This window comes from Vidua macroura, chromosome 19 (genome assembly GCF_024509145.1).
Source record: "Vidua macroura isolate BioBank_ID:100142 chromosome 19, ASM2450914v1, whole genome shotgun sequence".
Lineage (NCBI taxonomy): Eukaryota > Metazoa > Chordata > Aves > Passeriformes > Viduidae > Vidua > Vidua macroura.
The window spans coordinates 12,661,575-12,676,474 of NC_071589.1; the positions used below are offsets into that span (position 1 = coordinate 12,661,575).

General features: G+C 69.5%; 3 protein-coding genes across 5 annotated transcripts; 2 read left to right on the forward strand and 1 right to left on the reverse strand.

Moving 5' to 3' along the window:
- The first annotated feature begins 215 nt into the window (after positions 1 to 215).
- Positions 216 to 3,727, forward strand: GPR142 (G protein-coupled receptor 142). The gene is made up of 3 exons (XM_053994513.1): positions 216 to 386; positions 1,959 to 2,108; positions 2,441 to 3,727. The coding sequence occupies exons 2-3, from the start codon at positions 1,976 to 1,978 to the stop codon at positions 3,292 to 3,294; spliced, it is 987 nt and encodes a 328-aa protein (XP_053850488.1). The 5' UTR covers positions 216 to 386; positions 1,959 to 1,975; the 3' UTR covers positions 3,295 to 3,727.
- A 1,049-nt stretch (positions 3,728 to 4,776) lies between these two features.
- Positions 4,777 to 11,163, forward strand: GPRC5C (G protein-coupled receptor class C group 5 member C). Of its 3 annotated transcripts, none has more exons than XM_053994512.1 (5): positions 4,777 to 4,962; positions 8,269 to 9,289; positions 9,856 to 9,953; positions 10,154 to 10,297; positions 10,449 to 11,163. In XM_053994512.1, exons 2-5 carry the CDS (start codon positions 8,278 to 8,280, stop codon positions 10,479 to 10,481), a joined length of 1,287 nt encoding a protein of 428 aa, XP_053850487.1. In that variant the 5' UTR covers positions 4,777 to 4,962; positions 8,269 to 8,277; the 3' UTR covers positions 10,482 to 11,163. The 3 variants fall into 3 exon arrangements, with proteins under 3 accessions (XP_053850487.1, XP_053850486.1, XP_053850485.1); XM_053994511.1 differs by having other exon boundaries at positions 4,890 to 4,962; positions 9,859 to 9,953; XM_053994510.1 differs by lacking the exon at positions 4,777 to 4,962 and adding an exon at positions 6,960 to 7,018.
- A 1,477-nt stretch (positions 11,164 to 12,640) lies between these two features.
- CCDC137 (coiled-coil domain containing 137) lies at positions 12,641 to 14,838 on the reverse strand. Its single transcript, XM_053994730.1, has 6 exons — positions 14,548 to 14,838; positions 14,061 to 14,188; positions 13,678 to 13,894; positions 13,331 to 13,413; positions 13,133 to 13,212; positions 12,641 to 12,998 (listed from the first exon to the last, which is right to left on the reverse strand). The coding sequence occupies exons 1-6, from the start codon at positions 14,826 to 14,828 to the stop codon at positions 12,792 to 12,794; spliced, it is 996 nt and encodes a 331-aa protein (XP_053850705.1). The 5' UTR covers positions 14,829 to 14,838; the 3' UTR covers positions 12,641 to 12,791.
- Positions 14,839 to 14,900: the final 62 nt, after the last annotated feature.

The following is a 14,900-nucleotide window of genomic DNA, read 5'->3' on the forward strand; positions in this document are numbered from 1 at the left end:
TGTGCACAGCCACACGTCACACCCTGTGCACACCCGCTCCTCCGGGTCTCCAGAGGCGGCCGCCGGCCCCGCTGCCCACTTGCGCCCCCGGACACCGTCCCTACTGCTCTGGGGCGGGGACGAGCTCTGTCACTGTCACTCGGAGCTGCCCAGGTGACCCCTTTCCCGGCCTCCGCGGGAGCCAAGGGCCGGTGACGTCCCTGTGCCCAGCCAGCCCAGCCCGCGGCTCTGCCCGTGGCTCTGCCCACGGCGCTCTCCCTCCGCCCCGTGTCCCGCGCCCCGGGAGGCTGTGCCGTGCTGCGGGTGCCGGCGGGGACAGGGACACGGACCCCGGAGAGGACACGGACACCAGCGGCACACGGACACTGACGGGGACAGGGACAGCGGTACGTCCGTGGGAAACACCGAGCCCAGGGAAGGTGGCACTGCACGCCCGGCGGGTGGCCCTGGGGCCACCCAGGTGAGAGCCCGGGCAGGGGGAGCAAAGGGGGTCCAGGGCGAGCCCGCCCCCTCCCCAGCAGCACAAAGGGGGTCGGGCTGGGAAAGGGTTAAGGCGCTCGCGCCGCAGCTGCAGGCGATCGATGCCTCAGTTCCGCGGGGGACGTGGATGGACGGGACCTCCTGCTGATGAACCGGAGCTAATTTGCAGTTTAATTGGCACCCCTCTGCTCCCCCATCCCCGCCTTCTTCTCCCCCGGGCTGCGCTCAGGATCTTGCTTGGGTTCCGGCCGGGAGTTCAGGGTCGGGGAGGCGGGACCCCCGGCATCCCACACACACCTCGGGCACTTCTGGGGGAGCAGATCCATCAGCGGGGGTCCCGGAAGGGCAGAGAGCCCTGACGGCCCCTCCAGCCCCGGCCCCGAAGCCATCGAGTGTCTGCGGTGTCTGGGACGAGGGGAATTTGGGCTGCCCCTGGGGCCAGGCTCAGTCTGGGAGCAGCGTGGTGCCCCGTACCCCCTCCCTGGGCTCAGGACCCCCCTTTGCACCCCGTACCCAGGACACCCCCCCCCTCCCAAAGAGCACCCCAAAACCCCCGGGCCCCCCGCACCCCACAACCCCCGATCCCGGCAGCCCCCCGCACCCCACAACCCCCGATCCCGGGATCTCCCGGGATCTCCCGGGACCTCCCACCCTCCCCCGGCGCTGGGACCGGGGGTGGCGGTCCCCAGGGGATGCAAATTTGGGGAAGGGGGATTCTGACCAATCAGAACGCAGCGGATTGGGTGTGGCTTGGCTCCCGTGAGCCAATAGGAGCGCAGATCTCGGGAGGGGGTGGAGCCGCCCTGGTTTATGAATGGGCGAGGGCAGCGCGGGCACGACCCGGGCGTGGGGAGCGGGCAGAGGGACGGGGCAGGGATCGGGCCGGGATCGGGGCACAGACGGGGATGCGGATACGGATCAGCATCCGGATACGGGCGGAGATGCGGGCAGGGCCGCTGCCAGGCTCCTCCTGCTTCGCTGCCTCAGCCTGAGTGGTTGGAAAAGGACCCAGCTGGCAGCCTGGAGATGGCCACCCCACATTTGGCACCACTAGGATCCCCCATCGGCACCTCTGGGTCCTCTCTGCCGCCACCGGGAGCCGTCTGGTGGCACCCAGCCCGGGCTGGGGGCCAGAGGCTCCCTCTGCTGGCAGCTGCCCAGGAACATGATGTTTTAATCCGGTTTTCTACAAAAACGGGGCTGAGAGATAAAGAAGGAGCAGCTGTGGCAGCGGGGGCTCTGCTGGGACGTGGCACAGGGGGCTTGGGGTGCATCGTCTCCCATGGGTGCAGCAGCCCCAGGTCTGCCTGCGGTGGCACATTTGGGAGCTGCCCACTGCCCATGGATGCTACAGGACAAGGGAGCTGTGATCCAGCCACAGCGGGGACGCCCAGGCGATGGTCCCTGTCCCCAAGCCCCCAGTGACAGCTGAACTCCCGCCCGGGCGCCATCAGGACTCTCCCTGTCCCTCCTCACAGCCGGCCCGTGGTGGAAGATGACGCTCCCAGTGCCCAACAGCACGGCGGTGTCGTGGGCACTGCCAGAGCCAGAGCCGGAGCGGTCACCCTGCCTGGTTGGCATCGTCCCCATCGTGTACTACAGCGTCCTGCTGGGGCTGGGGCTGCCAGGTGAGGGGGCTGAGGGGGCTGTGGGGCTGGAGAGAAAAGTCCTCAGGGTGGAGGGAGTTTACCTGCTCCCCCCAGCCTCAGACCTGGCCCCAGCGCCCGGCTGTGCTGCCCAGCCCAGGGCAGGTGCCACCGCCACGGGGACAGATGGTATTTGCGTTGCTTGGGCTGGCACACGGAAGAGATTAATCAGCCCAGCAAATCCCCACGGCACCGGGATATTTATAGCTCCCTTCAGCTGGAGCCTGGGCAGGCCTGGGGGTCCGGGTGCTGCAGGGGGAGGGGGGCCGTGAGCCCCCAGCTCTCAGCTGCACCCATCGCTCCCCTCCCTCCAGTGAACATCCTGACTGCCGTGGCCCTGTCCCGCCTGGCCACCAGGACCAAGAAGTCGTCGTACTGGTACCTGCTGGCCCTGACCACCTCCGACATCCTCACCCAGGTCTTCATCGTCTTCGTGGGCTTCATCCTGCAGACAGCCATCCTGGCGCGGGCAGTGCCCAGCGCCTTCATCCACACCGTCACCGTGCTGGAGTTCACGGCCAACCACGCGTCCACCTGGGTCACCGTGCTGCTGACCGTGGACCGCTACGTGGCCCTGTGCCACCCGCTGCGCTACCGCGCCGTGTCCTACCCGCGGCGCACCCGCAAGATCATCGCGGCCGTCTTCGCCGTGGCGCTGGCCACCGGCATCCCCTTCTACTGGTGGCTGGACATGTGGCGTGACGCCGACCCCCCCACGGCGCTGGACACGGTGCTCAAGTGGCTGCACTGCGTCACCATCTACTTCCTGCCCTGCAGCATCTTCCTGGCCACCAACTCCATCATCATCCGCAAGCTGAAGCGGCGGAGGCGTGCGGGGGGCGGCAAGACCACGGCCCTCCTGCTGGCCGTCACCACCGTCTTCGTCGTGCTCTGGGCTCCCCGGACCGTCGTCACGATGTGCCACCTCTACGTGGCCTCGGTCAGGAGGGACTGGCGCGTGCACCTGGCCTTGGACATCGCCAACATGGTGGCCATGCTCAACACCTCCCTCAACTTCTTCCTCTACTGCTTCGTCAGCCAGACCTTCCGCCGCACGGTGGGCGAGGTGCTGCGGGGTCACCCCCGGCCAGTCCCCCGCCGTGGCAGTGGTCACTTGCCACCCCCAGCCCTGAAACCGCTGAAGCTGCTGGGCAGCACCGCGCTCTGAGCCAGGTGGCAGCCCTGGTGCCCACCCAGCCCCACGCATTGCACCGGGACCAGGGAGACCCCCACCCTCCACGGAGCCAGGGTTACTGCTGGTGGGGGTGGCAGGAGGAGGTGGTTGTGCCCAGACACTCATTTGGGGATATCGTGGTGCCTGCCTGGCAGCAGCACTCCAGGCTGGGCAGCTCAGCCCTGCCCATGCTCAGCCCCTGGCACAACACTGGAACTCATCCAGGGAACTCATCCAGGGCACGCCCCAGCTCAGCGGCACCGGGGGTCCTGGGGAGCCCAGGGGCTGCCCGTGGTGAGGGGTGGAGGGCATGAGTGAGCTCCTGCGAGCCCTGACAAGGACGTGGTGCCCGCCGGGTGCCACTCCATAAACTGCCATGCTGAGACCAAAACTCTGCCTGGGTCCGGCTCCCTGCGGGCAGTGGAACGGAGGCACCCTGCACCAGCCTCTCTGGCACGGGGTCCTTCTGCCCTGCCCGCCCCCGTGCCCCTGCCCCGCTGCCCGGGAGCGCTGGAGGGAGCTGGGGGAGCTGGGGGGAGCTGTCCCCCGTGCTGGGGTCTGCACACATGGTAAGGTCACAGCTCCTGGCCGCCACCCATTAATCCCCCTGGCAGCAGCCAGCCTGCAGCCCCCGGGCAATGCCCCCCCCTGCATCGGGTGCACCCAGCGCTGCCTTCCCAGTTACACCAGTGCCAAACTGGTGTGGCACTGGAGGAGTGGCCGTGCCGTCTCAGCCTGTCCCCAGCTGCCGGCAGAGGGCAGGGATGGGACACCGCGGAGCTGGCACTGACGGGGCAGGGAGCTGGCACCCCCAGCTCCCCAAACCAGCCCTGCCGCCACCCTAATTCCCCGTAAGGTCCTTAGCGTAATCCCCCAAAACCGTCCAGCCTTTCCGCTCGCATTCCCGAGACGGGGCAGGACAGACCCAGGGGGTGCCCGGGGGGGGATCAGGACCTCATCTGGCTCCTGGCAGGGCACAGAGACACCCCAAACCCCACCAGACCCCCTGCCCACCCCCGATCCTGGCTGTGCCCGCACTGGGGTGGGATGGGGCGCAGCCCTTGCCCCCAGGGTGGGGGGCTGACCCCCCCACGGACCCGCCCTACCCTCGGGTCATTCTCCGGTGCGGACAGACCCCTCCGGGGATGTCACCTCATCCCAAGCCGGATCCCTACCGGGGGACAGGGTTAAAGCCCGACCCGGTGGCGCGGGGGGTACCTGGGAGGTTCTCGCTCCATTAATTCTGGCACGTGAGGAGCGCAGAACCGGGAAGGGATTAGTTATTAACCCGACCGCGGGCAGGGGCTGAGGGGCCGCGGGGCGGGGGGCTCGGCTGCCTCGGGAACCCTCGGCGGGAGCTCCGGGATTGCCACCGGCCCCCCTCCCCGATTGCCACCGGCCCCCCTGTGCCAACCGGTGCGTATTTACTTGGCAAAGGAGGTGGAAATGTGCTGACGGCGTCCGCCGGAGCGAGGGGCTCCGCTGGGAGCGGCTCCGAGCCCCGGCCGGAGCGGCGGGAGGCTCTGGGAGGGCAGCGGGGACCCCCGGCTCCGGGTACGGCTCTCGCCTTCCCGAGGGGAGCCGCCGCGGAGACGGGGTTCAGCCAGCCGTGCCACCGTGCCAGCCGTGCCAGCCGCCCGTCCCTGCGGCTCCCGAGGAAAGGTAAGCCTGGAAAAAATGCGTGCTGATGTTTTCGGGTAGAGCCTGGCCAGGGTCCAGGTGCCGGTGCTGGGCGACATCGCAGCCCCTCAGTGTGGCCTCTGCGCTGGGAGGACCAGTTCTGCCCAGTTCCACCACTGGGACCGCGGCTCCGAGCCCACCCAGAGCGCCGGCAGCTGGGATCGGGCTCTGCCCGTGCCGGGAGGTCAGGGATCCACCGCCCCGAGAGGAAACCGGGGGCAGCACATGGTGGGCATCACCCCCCAGTGACCCCACAGCCTGGGGGGGTCTTTCCGTAGGACCTACAGCAGCGCCGGGAGCAGGCGATGGGGGCTGGGAACGCGGGCAGGGTCCCGGTGGGGAGGAGGAGCCCACAAGGGGTGGAACACGAGGGTCTCCGTGGGGAGGGGGCCGAAATCACCCGCCGTGGGGGGGGTGGGGGGTTCCCACGGGAAGGGGATGAGGAAATCTCCCGCCAAGGACGGGGACACACTGTGCGGAAACGCTGTGCGGCCGCGGGGCAGCCTCGGCGGGACGGGCGCCTGCCGGTGGCCCCACGGGGGGTCACGGGGGTCTCGTGCTGAGTCAGCAGCCGGGAAAGCCTCCGGCGGAAGGAAGCGGCCGGTGGAGAGGCCGGGCTGCGGTGTGGGGGCGGCAGGACTAGCGGCCTCCGCTCCCGGCACCGCTTATCCAAGGCTGAGCCTTTCCCGGCGAGCGAGGGCTGTCCGATCCTAGAGCCAAATCCCTGGGGAAACTGAGGCACGAGGGCCGCTGCAGAGCCCCTCGCCTGCCCTGCGCAGGCAAGGGCAGGGATGATCCAATCCCAAACACAATCCCGGAGCCGAGCGATCCTTAGGAAGAGGGCGGGAGGGTGGCGGTGCCGCAGCTCTGAGCCCGGACACACCGTCCTGTCCCCGGGGGCTCCGGCGGGCGCCGGCCACGGGTGCCGCCGGTTCCGGTGGGAGCCGGTCCTGCCACTGGAGGCTCTGCTGCCCTTTCTCCCCGGATTGTTTTCATCCCGGCCTGGATCGGGGCAGGCCCCGCCGGAGGCACATTGAACTTTCCTCTGCATCCTTCACCCTCTTGCTTCACCCTCCCGAAATAGCAGCGCCTGCCTGGAAACCTCTCCCAGGGCTGGCGGGGCCCCCGGGGTGCCCCAAATCTCCCAGGGCTTTTCCCCATCCTCAGGGATGAATGGGGTGGCCATCCCAGCTCCAGGGTCGCGGCCACCCCCGTTGGGACAGGGACCACCAAACCCTGCCAGTGCCCCGGGCTGGGGCTGCCCTGGTCCCCAACCCTCTGCAGAAAGGGCTTTTCTGGGCTTTCCTGGGGTTTTCTGGGTCCTGCTGCCCTGCCAAGGGCTCCGGCTTTATCCATCAGCTGACATTCCTCCGGGAGGCCCCTCCAGGCCGGAGTATCCTTACACGGGGAAGGCTCTGCTCCCCTCCCCGAGCCCGCCGGAGCTGGGAGATCCCGTGTGGGTGACACAGACCCCGCTGCTTCTTCCCTTGTCCCCTGAGGGTCTTCCCTGACGTGCAGCGATCAGCGAGGCCGGGCCGAGACCCCCAGACTCATCACACCGATGGCCAGGTGGGCTCACCCCTGCTTCACCCCCAGCCCAGGCTCTGCCCCCCTCAGCCCCCTCCGTGCCTCGGGGTACCCCCCCCGCTCCGTCCCTTGTCCCCTGAGAGTCGTTCCCGGGGAGCAGCGCTCGGCAGAGCCAGGCTGAGCCCCCCAGGCCCACCACACCGGTGGCTGAGGCCCCACTGACTCATCACACCGATGACCAGGTGGGCTCCCCCGCGTTCCGCCCCCCAGTGCGGGCTCTTCCCCCCCTCAGCCCCCTCCGTGCCCCGGTGCGGCACGCCCGCCGGTGCGGGACCCCGGTGTCCCCGCCCGGTGCGGCGGGGCAGGTCCCGGCCGGCCCCAATCGCGCTCCCGGGGCTGAGCCGCACCTCGGGGAGGGGCCGGGCCAGGCAGGCGCACGGTGCGGCGGCACCGGGGCTGGCTCGGCTCGGCACGGGGGGAGCGGAGCGCCGGGCACCGGGGGCTGCGGCCGGTGAGCGGGGCGGGGTGGGGGGCGAGCCCTGCGGGGCTGGGGGGCACCGGCAACGCCGACGGGAAAGGACCGGGACCGGGACCGAGAGCCGTCCGCCCCCGCGGCTCCTCCGGCCGGAGATTTGGGGGCGGCTCCGGCGGAGTTTCGGAGCCAGGACCTGGCGGGAGCGCCGGGAAGCACCGGGACGGTGCGGGATGGGGGTGCGGGAGGACCGGGCGGGGGGGACCGGCGGAGGGGCAGGGGAAGCGGGACGGGAGTGCTGCGGCCGCACCGGGCCGGGGGAGCGGGGGAAGCCAACGGGCGGTGCGAGGGACCGGGCGGGGTTGCAGGAGGAGCAGAACTGGGGGCGCGGGGGAAACCGGGCGGAGGGTGCGGGGGAACCGGGCTGGAGGTGGGGGGGAAGCCGGGCTGGGGGACGCGGTGGGAACCGGAGGCGGCGGAGCTCCCGGAACCCGCGGGCACAGGGACTTCGTCCCAGCGTGGTGCTGGGGAACCCTGTCCCCGTCCCGGGCCTGGGGGGGTCCGGTTCGGGGTGCCCCTCGGGGGACCGGGGGTCCTGACCCCGGCATATCCTTGCTCGGGTCTCCTCCCGGTTTCCTCCCCCAGCAGTGAGGCTGCGGCTTCCTCGCTGCCTCCTCTTCGCCGTGCCCACCATGAGGTGGCAGGAACGGGGTGGCAACGGTGGGGACAGGGACTTAGGACCCCGTGCCGTGCCGTACCGTGCTCTGCTGTGCCGTGCCAGGCTGCGGCTGCCTACGTGCCAGCGGGCTGGACATGCGACCTGCACTGGGCCAGTGCCCAAAGCCAGAGGGAAGTGGGACAGGAGAAGTGGAAAGAGGAACGTGGTGGCACTCAGGGACAAGGCAAGGGGACAGCCCTGTCCCCCAGTATCCCCTCTGCCATCTGGTGTGGGCCCACATTCGGTGTTCCCGGGGAGCCTTCAGGCACAGTGCTGCTCCTGACACTGGAGGAAGGATCAGGAGAATTCCCAGAGAATTCCCACGTTGGGAGGGATCATATGGGGCACAGAGGGGCTGCCATCCTCAGCTGCCACCAACCTCCAGGCAAGGAGCCGGTGGGGGACACGTGGCTGCCTGGTCCCGTCTGGAGTTCTGTTGGGGGAGCTCAGCTGTGCCAGCAGGGCAGGGCTCCCCACCACTGCTCACATCCAGTGGGGACCACGGGCAGGGATGCTCTGAGCCAGGAGCTGATCTCCAGCCCCTGTGCCCTGACCCCGCTGTGTCCCGCAGGGTCCCTGGATGCCACGGTGCAGGATGGGCACCGCGGCCGTGCTGCTGGCCCTGCTCCCCACGGCCGCCGTGCAGCCCACGCCGCCCCCGGGCTGCGGCCACGACCTCTCCTCCCTCTACTACAACCTCTGCGACCTCTCGGCGGGCTGGGGCGTCGGGGTGGAAGCAGCGGCCAGCCTCGGCGTGGTGACAACCTTCGTGCTCACCATCGTCCTGGTGGCCAGCCTGCCCTTCGTGCAGGACCACCAGAAGAAGAGCCTGGTGGCCACGCAGGTCTTCTTCCTCCTGGGCACCTTCGGGCTCTTCTGCCTGACCTTCGACTTCATCGTGGGGCCGGATTTCTCCACCTGCGCCTCCCGCCGCTTCCTCTTCGGCGTCCTCTTCGGCATCTGCTTCTCCTGCCTGCTGGCCCACGCCGTGGCCCTCAACTTCCTGGCGCGGCGCAACCGGGCCCCGCGGGGCTGGGTGACGCTGGCGGTGGCCCTGTCCCTCGCCTCGGTGGAGGTCATCATCAACGCCGAGTGGCTCATCATCACGGTGGCCCGGCGCGAGGGCGGCCCCGCGGACCCCTGCCAGCTGGCGGACGCTGATTTTGTCATGGCCCTCATCTACGTCATGGCCCTGCTGGTGGCCGCCTTCGGCGCGGCCTGGCCGACCCTCTGCGGCCGCTACGGCCGCTGGCGCAAGCACGGTGCCTTCATCCTGGCCACCACCGGCCTCTCCGTGGCCATCTGGCTGGCGTGGACCATCATGTACCTGTACGGGAACCAGCGTGCCGGCCACAAGCCCGGCTGGGACGACCCCACGCTGGCCGTTGCGCTGGTCTGTAACGCCGCCGCCTTCCTCCTGCTCTACGTCATCCCCGAGGTGACGCACGTGACACGGCGCAGCCCCGAGCAGGCCTTTGAGGACGACGGCTACCCCACACGTGGGGTGGGCTACGAGACCATCCTCAAGGAGCAGAAGTCGCAGAGCATGTTCGTGGAGAACAAGGCCTTCTCCATGGATGAGCCATCCTTTGGTGGGTTTGCCAGGGACCTTCTCACCCCATGGCAGGGCTGCCGGCGGGCACCGTCCTCTTGGGGACCCTGGGGGATGTCCCCACCGGGGATGGCAGCGGTGGGTGGGTGACGAGACGTCTGGCAGTGACCTGCCTGGCACTGGCGCCTGCTGCTGTTGTGGCTCCCGAGAACTGGCCGGGCTGGGTGTACCAGTTTGGGCTGAGCCCAGCAGCCACAGGGAGCTCCCTCCCCGGCGTGGGGTGCCCGCGGCTCCTGCCCCTCCGCCCCAGGCCCACGAGACCCTGCAATAACACGGGGTGGTGACAGTCCCAGTGGGTATCGTGGGCGGGCATGCCAGGTGTCCGCTCCCCATGGGGGAGGGAGGGTCCCCCTGAGCAGCACCTGCACCCAAGAGACCCTACAATAACAAGCCATGGCCAGGCAGCAGCGGTGCCATCCCTGGGGACAGGAGTGTCCCGCGGGAAAGGCACGCAGCTGCTGAGTCAGCTCGTTAAACCTCCTAACGAGGTACAGGGAGCCCCAGTGGGGTGGCAGCGGCTCCATGGTGACTGTCCCCGTGTCTCAGCAGCCAAGAAGCCGGTGTCCCCATACAGTGGCTACAACGGGCAGCTGCTGACCAGCGTCTACCAGCCCACCGAGATGGCTCTGATGCACAAGGGGACGGTGAGTGTGACACCGGGGGTGGCCACATCCTGCCAGGAGCGACGGGCATGGGGGACAGGGTGTGGGTGTGGGTGTTCCTGTGACCCCTGTGTCCCAATGGCTGCTCTAACGCGGGGGGGGGCACCTTCCAAGCCTTCCACCCCCGGGACCCCGTGGTGTTCCCGGTGCTGTGACCTTCCACCCCCGTGTCTGTCCCTCAGAGCGAAGGTCCCTACGACGTGATCCTGCCCCGCGCCTCCACCAGCCCCATGCCCGGCAGCGCCAGCTCCACGCTCCGAGCCGAGGACGCCTTCGCGGCGCAGGCCCGGCACTCCAGCATCCCGAGGGACACCCGGAGCTGCCAGGTGGGTGAACGGTGCCTGCAGCAGGGGCAAAGTCCGGCCCCGCCATGGTGATGGCTCTGCCCAGCACCCAGAGCCCCCGCCCGCCCCGGTAGGTCAGGGTACACGTCCGTGGTCCTGGTGCCACCGCGGTGCCACCCCGCTCTGGCCACAGGTGCAGTCCCCGTACAGCAGGAACCGGTGGTGAAGCCCCCGTGACGCAGCTCCCGCAGCCGCGGCCCCTCCGTCCTGCTGCCCCAGGGCTCGCCAAGCCTCATCCCGCCCTGACTGACGTGTGAGTCCCACCCCGGCTGGCAGCCAGAGCTGCTGCCCGCCCGTGGGACGCCTGGACACCGCCCCAGAGCCAGCGCTCCCACCTGCCCGTCCCACCTGGCCGCGGACCCCCTCATCCCTGCCTCAAGGACTGGTTCCCGTGAGGATGCCCCCGGTTGTCACCTCACTGCCTTCGTGATGCACAGACCCCCCGCCTTCCCCAGGCCATGGACCCTCCAAAGCTGGGGAGCCCGTGGGACCCCGCCCAGGGCACCCTCAGCACCGAGCCCCTGGCCCCACACTGACCCCCACCAGCCATGGGGACCCCGAGCTGAGCTGGCCCCATCCCACCGCACAATGGACACCAAGCTGTCCCCAGCTCTGCCCCCTCCTGTGCCTCTGTTTCCCCGCTGCTGGGGCTCAGGGGATCAGTGCCTTGCTGGGGCTGGGGACCGGCCCCCACAGCTCTGGCCGCCTTCTCGGTGCCTTCCCCCCTCGGGGCTCGGGGACCCCTGCAGGGAGTGGGGAGGGAGCTGGGCCCCTCGCCCTCCTTGTGGCTTTCTCTGTCAAGTTTCATTTTTTTCAGGTCACCCTAATAAAGGTGGTTTTTCCTATGATGCTGTCACAGGTGGCCTGTGAGGGGGGAGTCCCAGGTGTTCCCAATCCTATGGGCTGCTCAGCCCCGTGCCCCTATTTAAGGGAGGGACAGGGAGCATGGGGGGGCTTCGGGAAGGTTCCACGGCACCCCCATCCCCCAGCCGGGGCCGCTGGGCCGGCATCCCGTGGGCAGATGGGCTGCCGGGCAGGAGGTGGCACAGCACGGAGGACGTGCCAAGGTCGTGGTGGTTTTCCCGCTCGGATTGCCTTCCCCTCCAGAGCCATTCCTCCTCCTCCGGGCAGGAAGCCTGCGGCCAGCAGTGCCATGAATTATTCAGGGCTGGAATGGCTCCGTGGGGGCAGCGGGTGACCGACTCTCCTTGAGCCGGAGCCGGGATGGCGGCGCTGGGGCTGCCGCTGGCCACGCGTGCCCTGCACGGGGCCCGCACAAGGGACACACAGCACAAGGGACACACAGCGGGAGGGTGGCACTCGCCACCTCCCGGCCGCGCCTTTAGCTGGCACAAGCCCACGCTCCCGGCTCCGGGGACACGGCCGCGGGAGCCGGGTGTTGGCAGCGGGACGTGGCCGTGCCCCCCTGGCTGTGCTCCGTGTTTACCTGTCACCTGTGTTTACCTGGTGCCGAGCGGCAGCGGGGACACTGCCCAGCAGCACCAGGCACTCGGTGTCACCAGGGCCGCTGTCACCACAGCACGCCCTCCCTGCCACCGGCCGCGGGCACCGCATGGCACAGCGCGTGACCCCCTCAAAGGCACCTCCACCTTCCCGGGGACGGCGAAGCCACCCGAAAAACAAAGTGCAGAGACTGCCGCACGCAGGGGAGGCAGGGCACAGCGGAGCGGCCCCGCGGCCGTGCCCAGCCCCTCCGGAAGCGCGGGATCCCACCGGCCCCGCCAGCGCCGGCCGCAGCGCGGGGCGGCCCCGCTCCAACAGGGAACGCTTTGTGCCGGCGGGGCCGCGGAACAGCGGAGCCTTTGTCCGGCCAGGTGAGGCAGACGCGGCCGCGCCGCGCCCGGGAGCAGCCCCGGAGCCTCCCCGGAGCCGGGGGCTGCCCGGGGGTGGTCGCAGGGCGCTGGCAGGTGGCACCGGGGCGGTGCGGGCGCAGCGGCGGGGACGTGGCAGCACACCTGGCACCGGGGTCACCGTGAGCAGGGCCGGGCAGGGATGCCAAGGGCAGGGCTGTGTGGCTGCAGCCCTGGGGCTCAAGCAGGGTCACCAATAGTGACAACGAAGGCAGTGACAGTGTGCACGTGAGTGCCGTGGCACGCTCCACGGCCCCAGCACTGCCTCACTTTCCTCCCACCGGGTGCTGGGCTGGCCAGGCACTGGGGTCCTCTCACAGCTGAGGAACGAGGTTCCTGCCCCAGCAGAGCCTGTGGTGACAGTGACGTGCCTGGGACTGCCATCTGCCAGCACAGCAGCGTCCCTCAGGAACCCCTCGGGGACTGGGAGCACAGACACGCTCACACCACCGGCTCCCACGGGAATTTTTACTCCGAGCAGGTCCGCGGCACCGCAGGGACCCCACCCCCGTGCTGAGCCGAGCAGCGTGGAGCTGTGGGAAGCCCCGGGGCTCAGCAGTGACACAAGAGCAGGAGGACAATGTCCCTCTGGAGTCCCTGAGCCCTCAGCCTGGACCGGCCCGGGCGCGCTCCCGCTCCAGCTGTTTGCGCCTCTGGATGTCCCTGTAGGCGCGGATGACGCGCGCCCGCTCCTCCTCCAGGATGCGCCGGCGAGCCATCGACATCCCGGGGGACACGGGGGACACGGGGGACACGGGGGAGGCCTGGCTCTGGCCCAGGCGAGGCGTCAGGAGGAGCTGCTTCCGTCCAGCCTGCAGGCAGAGATGGGACAGCTCAGGGCGAGACACCGGCACTGCGCTCCGAGGAGCTGTCACCGGCTCACTGAGGCCACCCCGCTGCCCTCCCAGGTCCCCGAGGGGCGGGTGGCATTGTCCCCAGAGCTCACCTGCTCGGCAGGACCCCGTCCCCTGGGCCGTGAGGTGATGGTGGGTGGCTGTGTCACCACTTCTCCGAAGGGCACCGTGTCTGCAAGGGAACCGGGCTCAGCGGGAGACCCTCGGGGTGCCCAGTGCAGCTCCCCCACCCCTCCATGTGCTGCCCCCCAGGGCTGGGGTCACTTCAGCCCCCCTCACTGCATCCTCACCTTGCAACAGGCTCTTCTCCAGCATGTCCTCCTTCTTCTCCTCCTTTTTCTGCCGAGCTTTTTCCAGCTTCCTTTTCTGAAACCTGAAAAGCCACGGTACGGCTGGGGCTCGGGGGGGAAAGGGAGCAAGCAATGAGTCCCCACCCCGCGGGAGCCCCCCAAATCCCACAGCTTTTCCCCCAGGCGGGTGAAGCAGGCTTGTGGCTCTGTTCCCAGACATCCATCCCCATGGAAAGGGCACCCATGGGCCCCCACCTGCACCCCCAGACATGCCCTGCAGAACTGGGCAAGGGGACAGGCCACAGGCATGGGCTGGCCCCATCTGGCGCCCAGGGCCTCGCTCTCACTCTTTTTTCCTTTTGGACTTCTCTGGAGCCGTCGCCTCCTTCTCAGGCTCCCGCTGGAGCTGGTTCTCCGTGAGGAAGAGGACGCGCTGCACCTCCTGCTCCATGCGGCAGATGTAGGAACGCTCGGACTCGCCCCGGCCCCTCCGGAACCTGGGCACGGGGATGTCCCCCGGGGCCTCGGGGCCCTTGCACCTCTGCTGCTGCTGCTGCTTCTTCTCTAGGAGAGACGGGTGACATTTCTGCAGCGGCGACACCACGGGGGTCCCTCCGGCCGGCTGGGCCGTCACCGGAGGGAGGAGGATGTCCCACGGCAGGATCCGGCCGTGCCGTGGGCTCCTGGGCCAGGTCCTTGGCCACCTGCTCGGGCCACCTGCGTGTCCCACCTGCCGCCGGCCTCTTCCCGGGCTGCGGGCGCTTCAGGGCCTCGCGGCTCCGCATGAGCTCCCGCAGGCGGAACGGGATCTCCTGCTCCTCGGGGCGCTTGGGCTTCATGTTGTCCTTCTTCTCCTTCCTGGGGAAAACGAGCGCAGTGAGGGGACTCCGGGGAAGCGGCAGGGCCTGGAGGCTGGGACAGCGGGACCCGGGACACCGGGACTCGGACGCTACGGGACACCGGGATCCAGGTACGGAAGGATGCCGGGATTTGAGCACGGTGGGAAACTGAGACTCAGGCACGGCGGGACACCGGGACCGAGGCATGGGGAGACATCAGGGTCAGCACGGGCAGGCATTGGGCCCGGGCTCGGGGAGGGATCAGGACGCAGACGCCGAGAACGGGACCCCCGCCCGGGCCCAGCCGCGCCCCGAGACCGCGCGTGGCTCCAGGTCCCAAACCGGGAGCGATCCCGATTGGAACCCGCGGGCACTGACCTGCTGCGCAGCGGGACGCCCGGTCCATGTTCCGATCTCGGTCCCGCTTTCCGTCCCTGTCCTGGTCCCGCTTTCTGTCCCGGTCCCTGGCCCTGTTTCGGTCCCGATCCCGGTCTCTGTCCCTGTTTCGGTCCCGATGCCGGTCTGTGTCCCTGTTTCGGTCCCGATCCCGGTCTCTGTCCCTGTTTCGGTCCCGATCCCAGTTTTTGTCGCGGTCCCCGGGCCGCTTTCTGTCCCGGTCCCGGTCCCGGTCCCCGGGCCATGGCTCCGCCGCCCCTCATGTGCCCGTTCCGCCGCCACTTCCGGCTTCTGGCCCCGCCCCCTGCTGCTTATTGGTCCCACCTTCCCCGCCG

Excerpts from the sequence above, each read along its gene's own strand:
- GPR142 (XM_053994513.1), top strand. The coding sequence starts at position 1,976 with ATGACGCTCCCAGTGCCCAACAGCACGGCGGTGTCGTGGGCACTGCCA. Across the intron at positions 2,109-2,440 it reads GCTGGGGCTGGGGCTGCCAG|TGAACATCCTGACTGCCGTG; the intron begins GTGAGGGGGCTG and ends CCCTCCCTCCAG.
- GPRC5C (XM_053994512.1), top strand. The coding sequence starts at position 8,278 with ATGCCACGGTGCAGGATGGGCACCGCGGCCGTGCTGCTGGCCCTGCTC. Across the intron at positions 9,954-10,153 it reads CTCTGATGCACAAGGGGACG|AGCGAAGGTCCCTACGACGT; the intron begins GTGAGTGTGACA and ends TCTGTCCCTCAG. Across the intron at positions 10,298-10,448 it reads GGGACACCCGGAGCTGCCAG|GTGCAGTCCCCGTACAGCAG; the intron begins GTGGGTGAACGG and ends CTCTGGCCACAG.
- CCDC137 (XM_053994730.1), bottom strand. The coding sequence starts at position 14,828 with ATGAGGGGCGGCGGAGCCATGGCCCGGGGACCGGGACCGGGACCGGGA. Across the intron at positions 13,414-13,677 it reads AAGTCCAAAAGGAAAAAAGA|GTTTCAGAAAAGGAAGCTGG; the intron begins GTGAGAGCGAGG and ends GTGGCTTTTCAG. Across the intron at positions 12,999-13,132 it reads GACGGGGTCCTGCCGAGCAG|GCTGGACGGAAGCAGCTCCT; the intron begins GTGAGCTCTGGG and ends CTCTGCCTGCAG.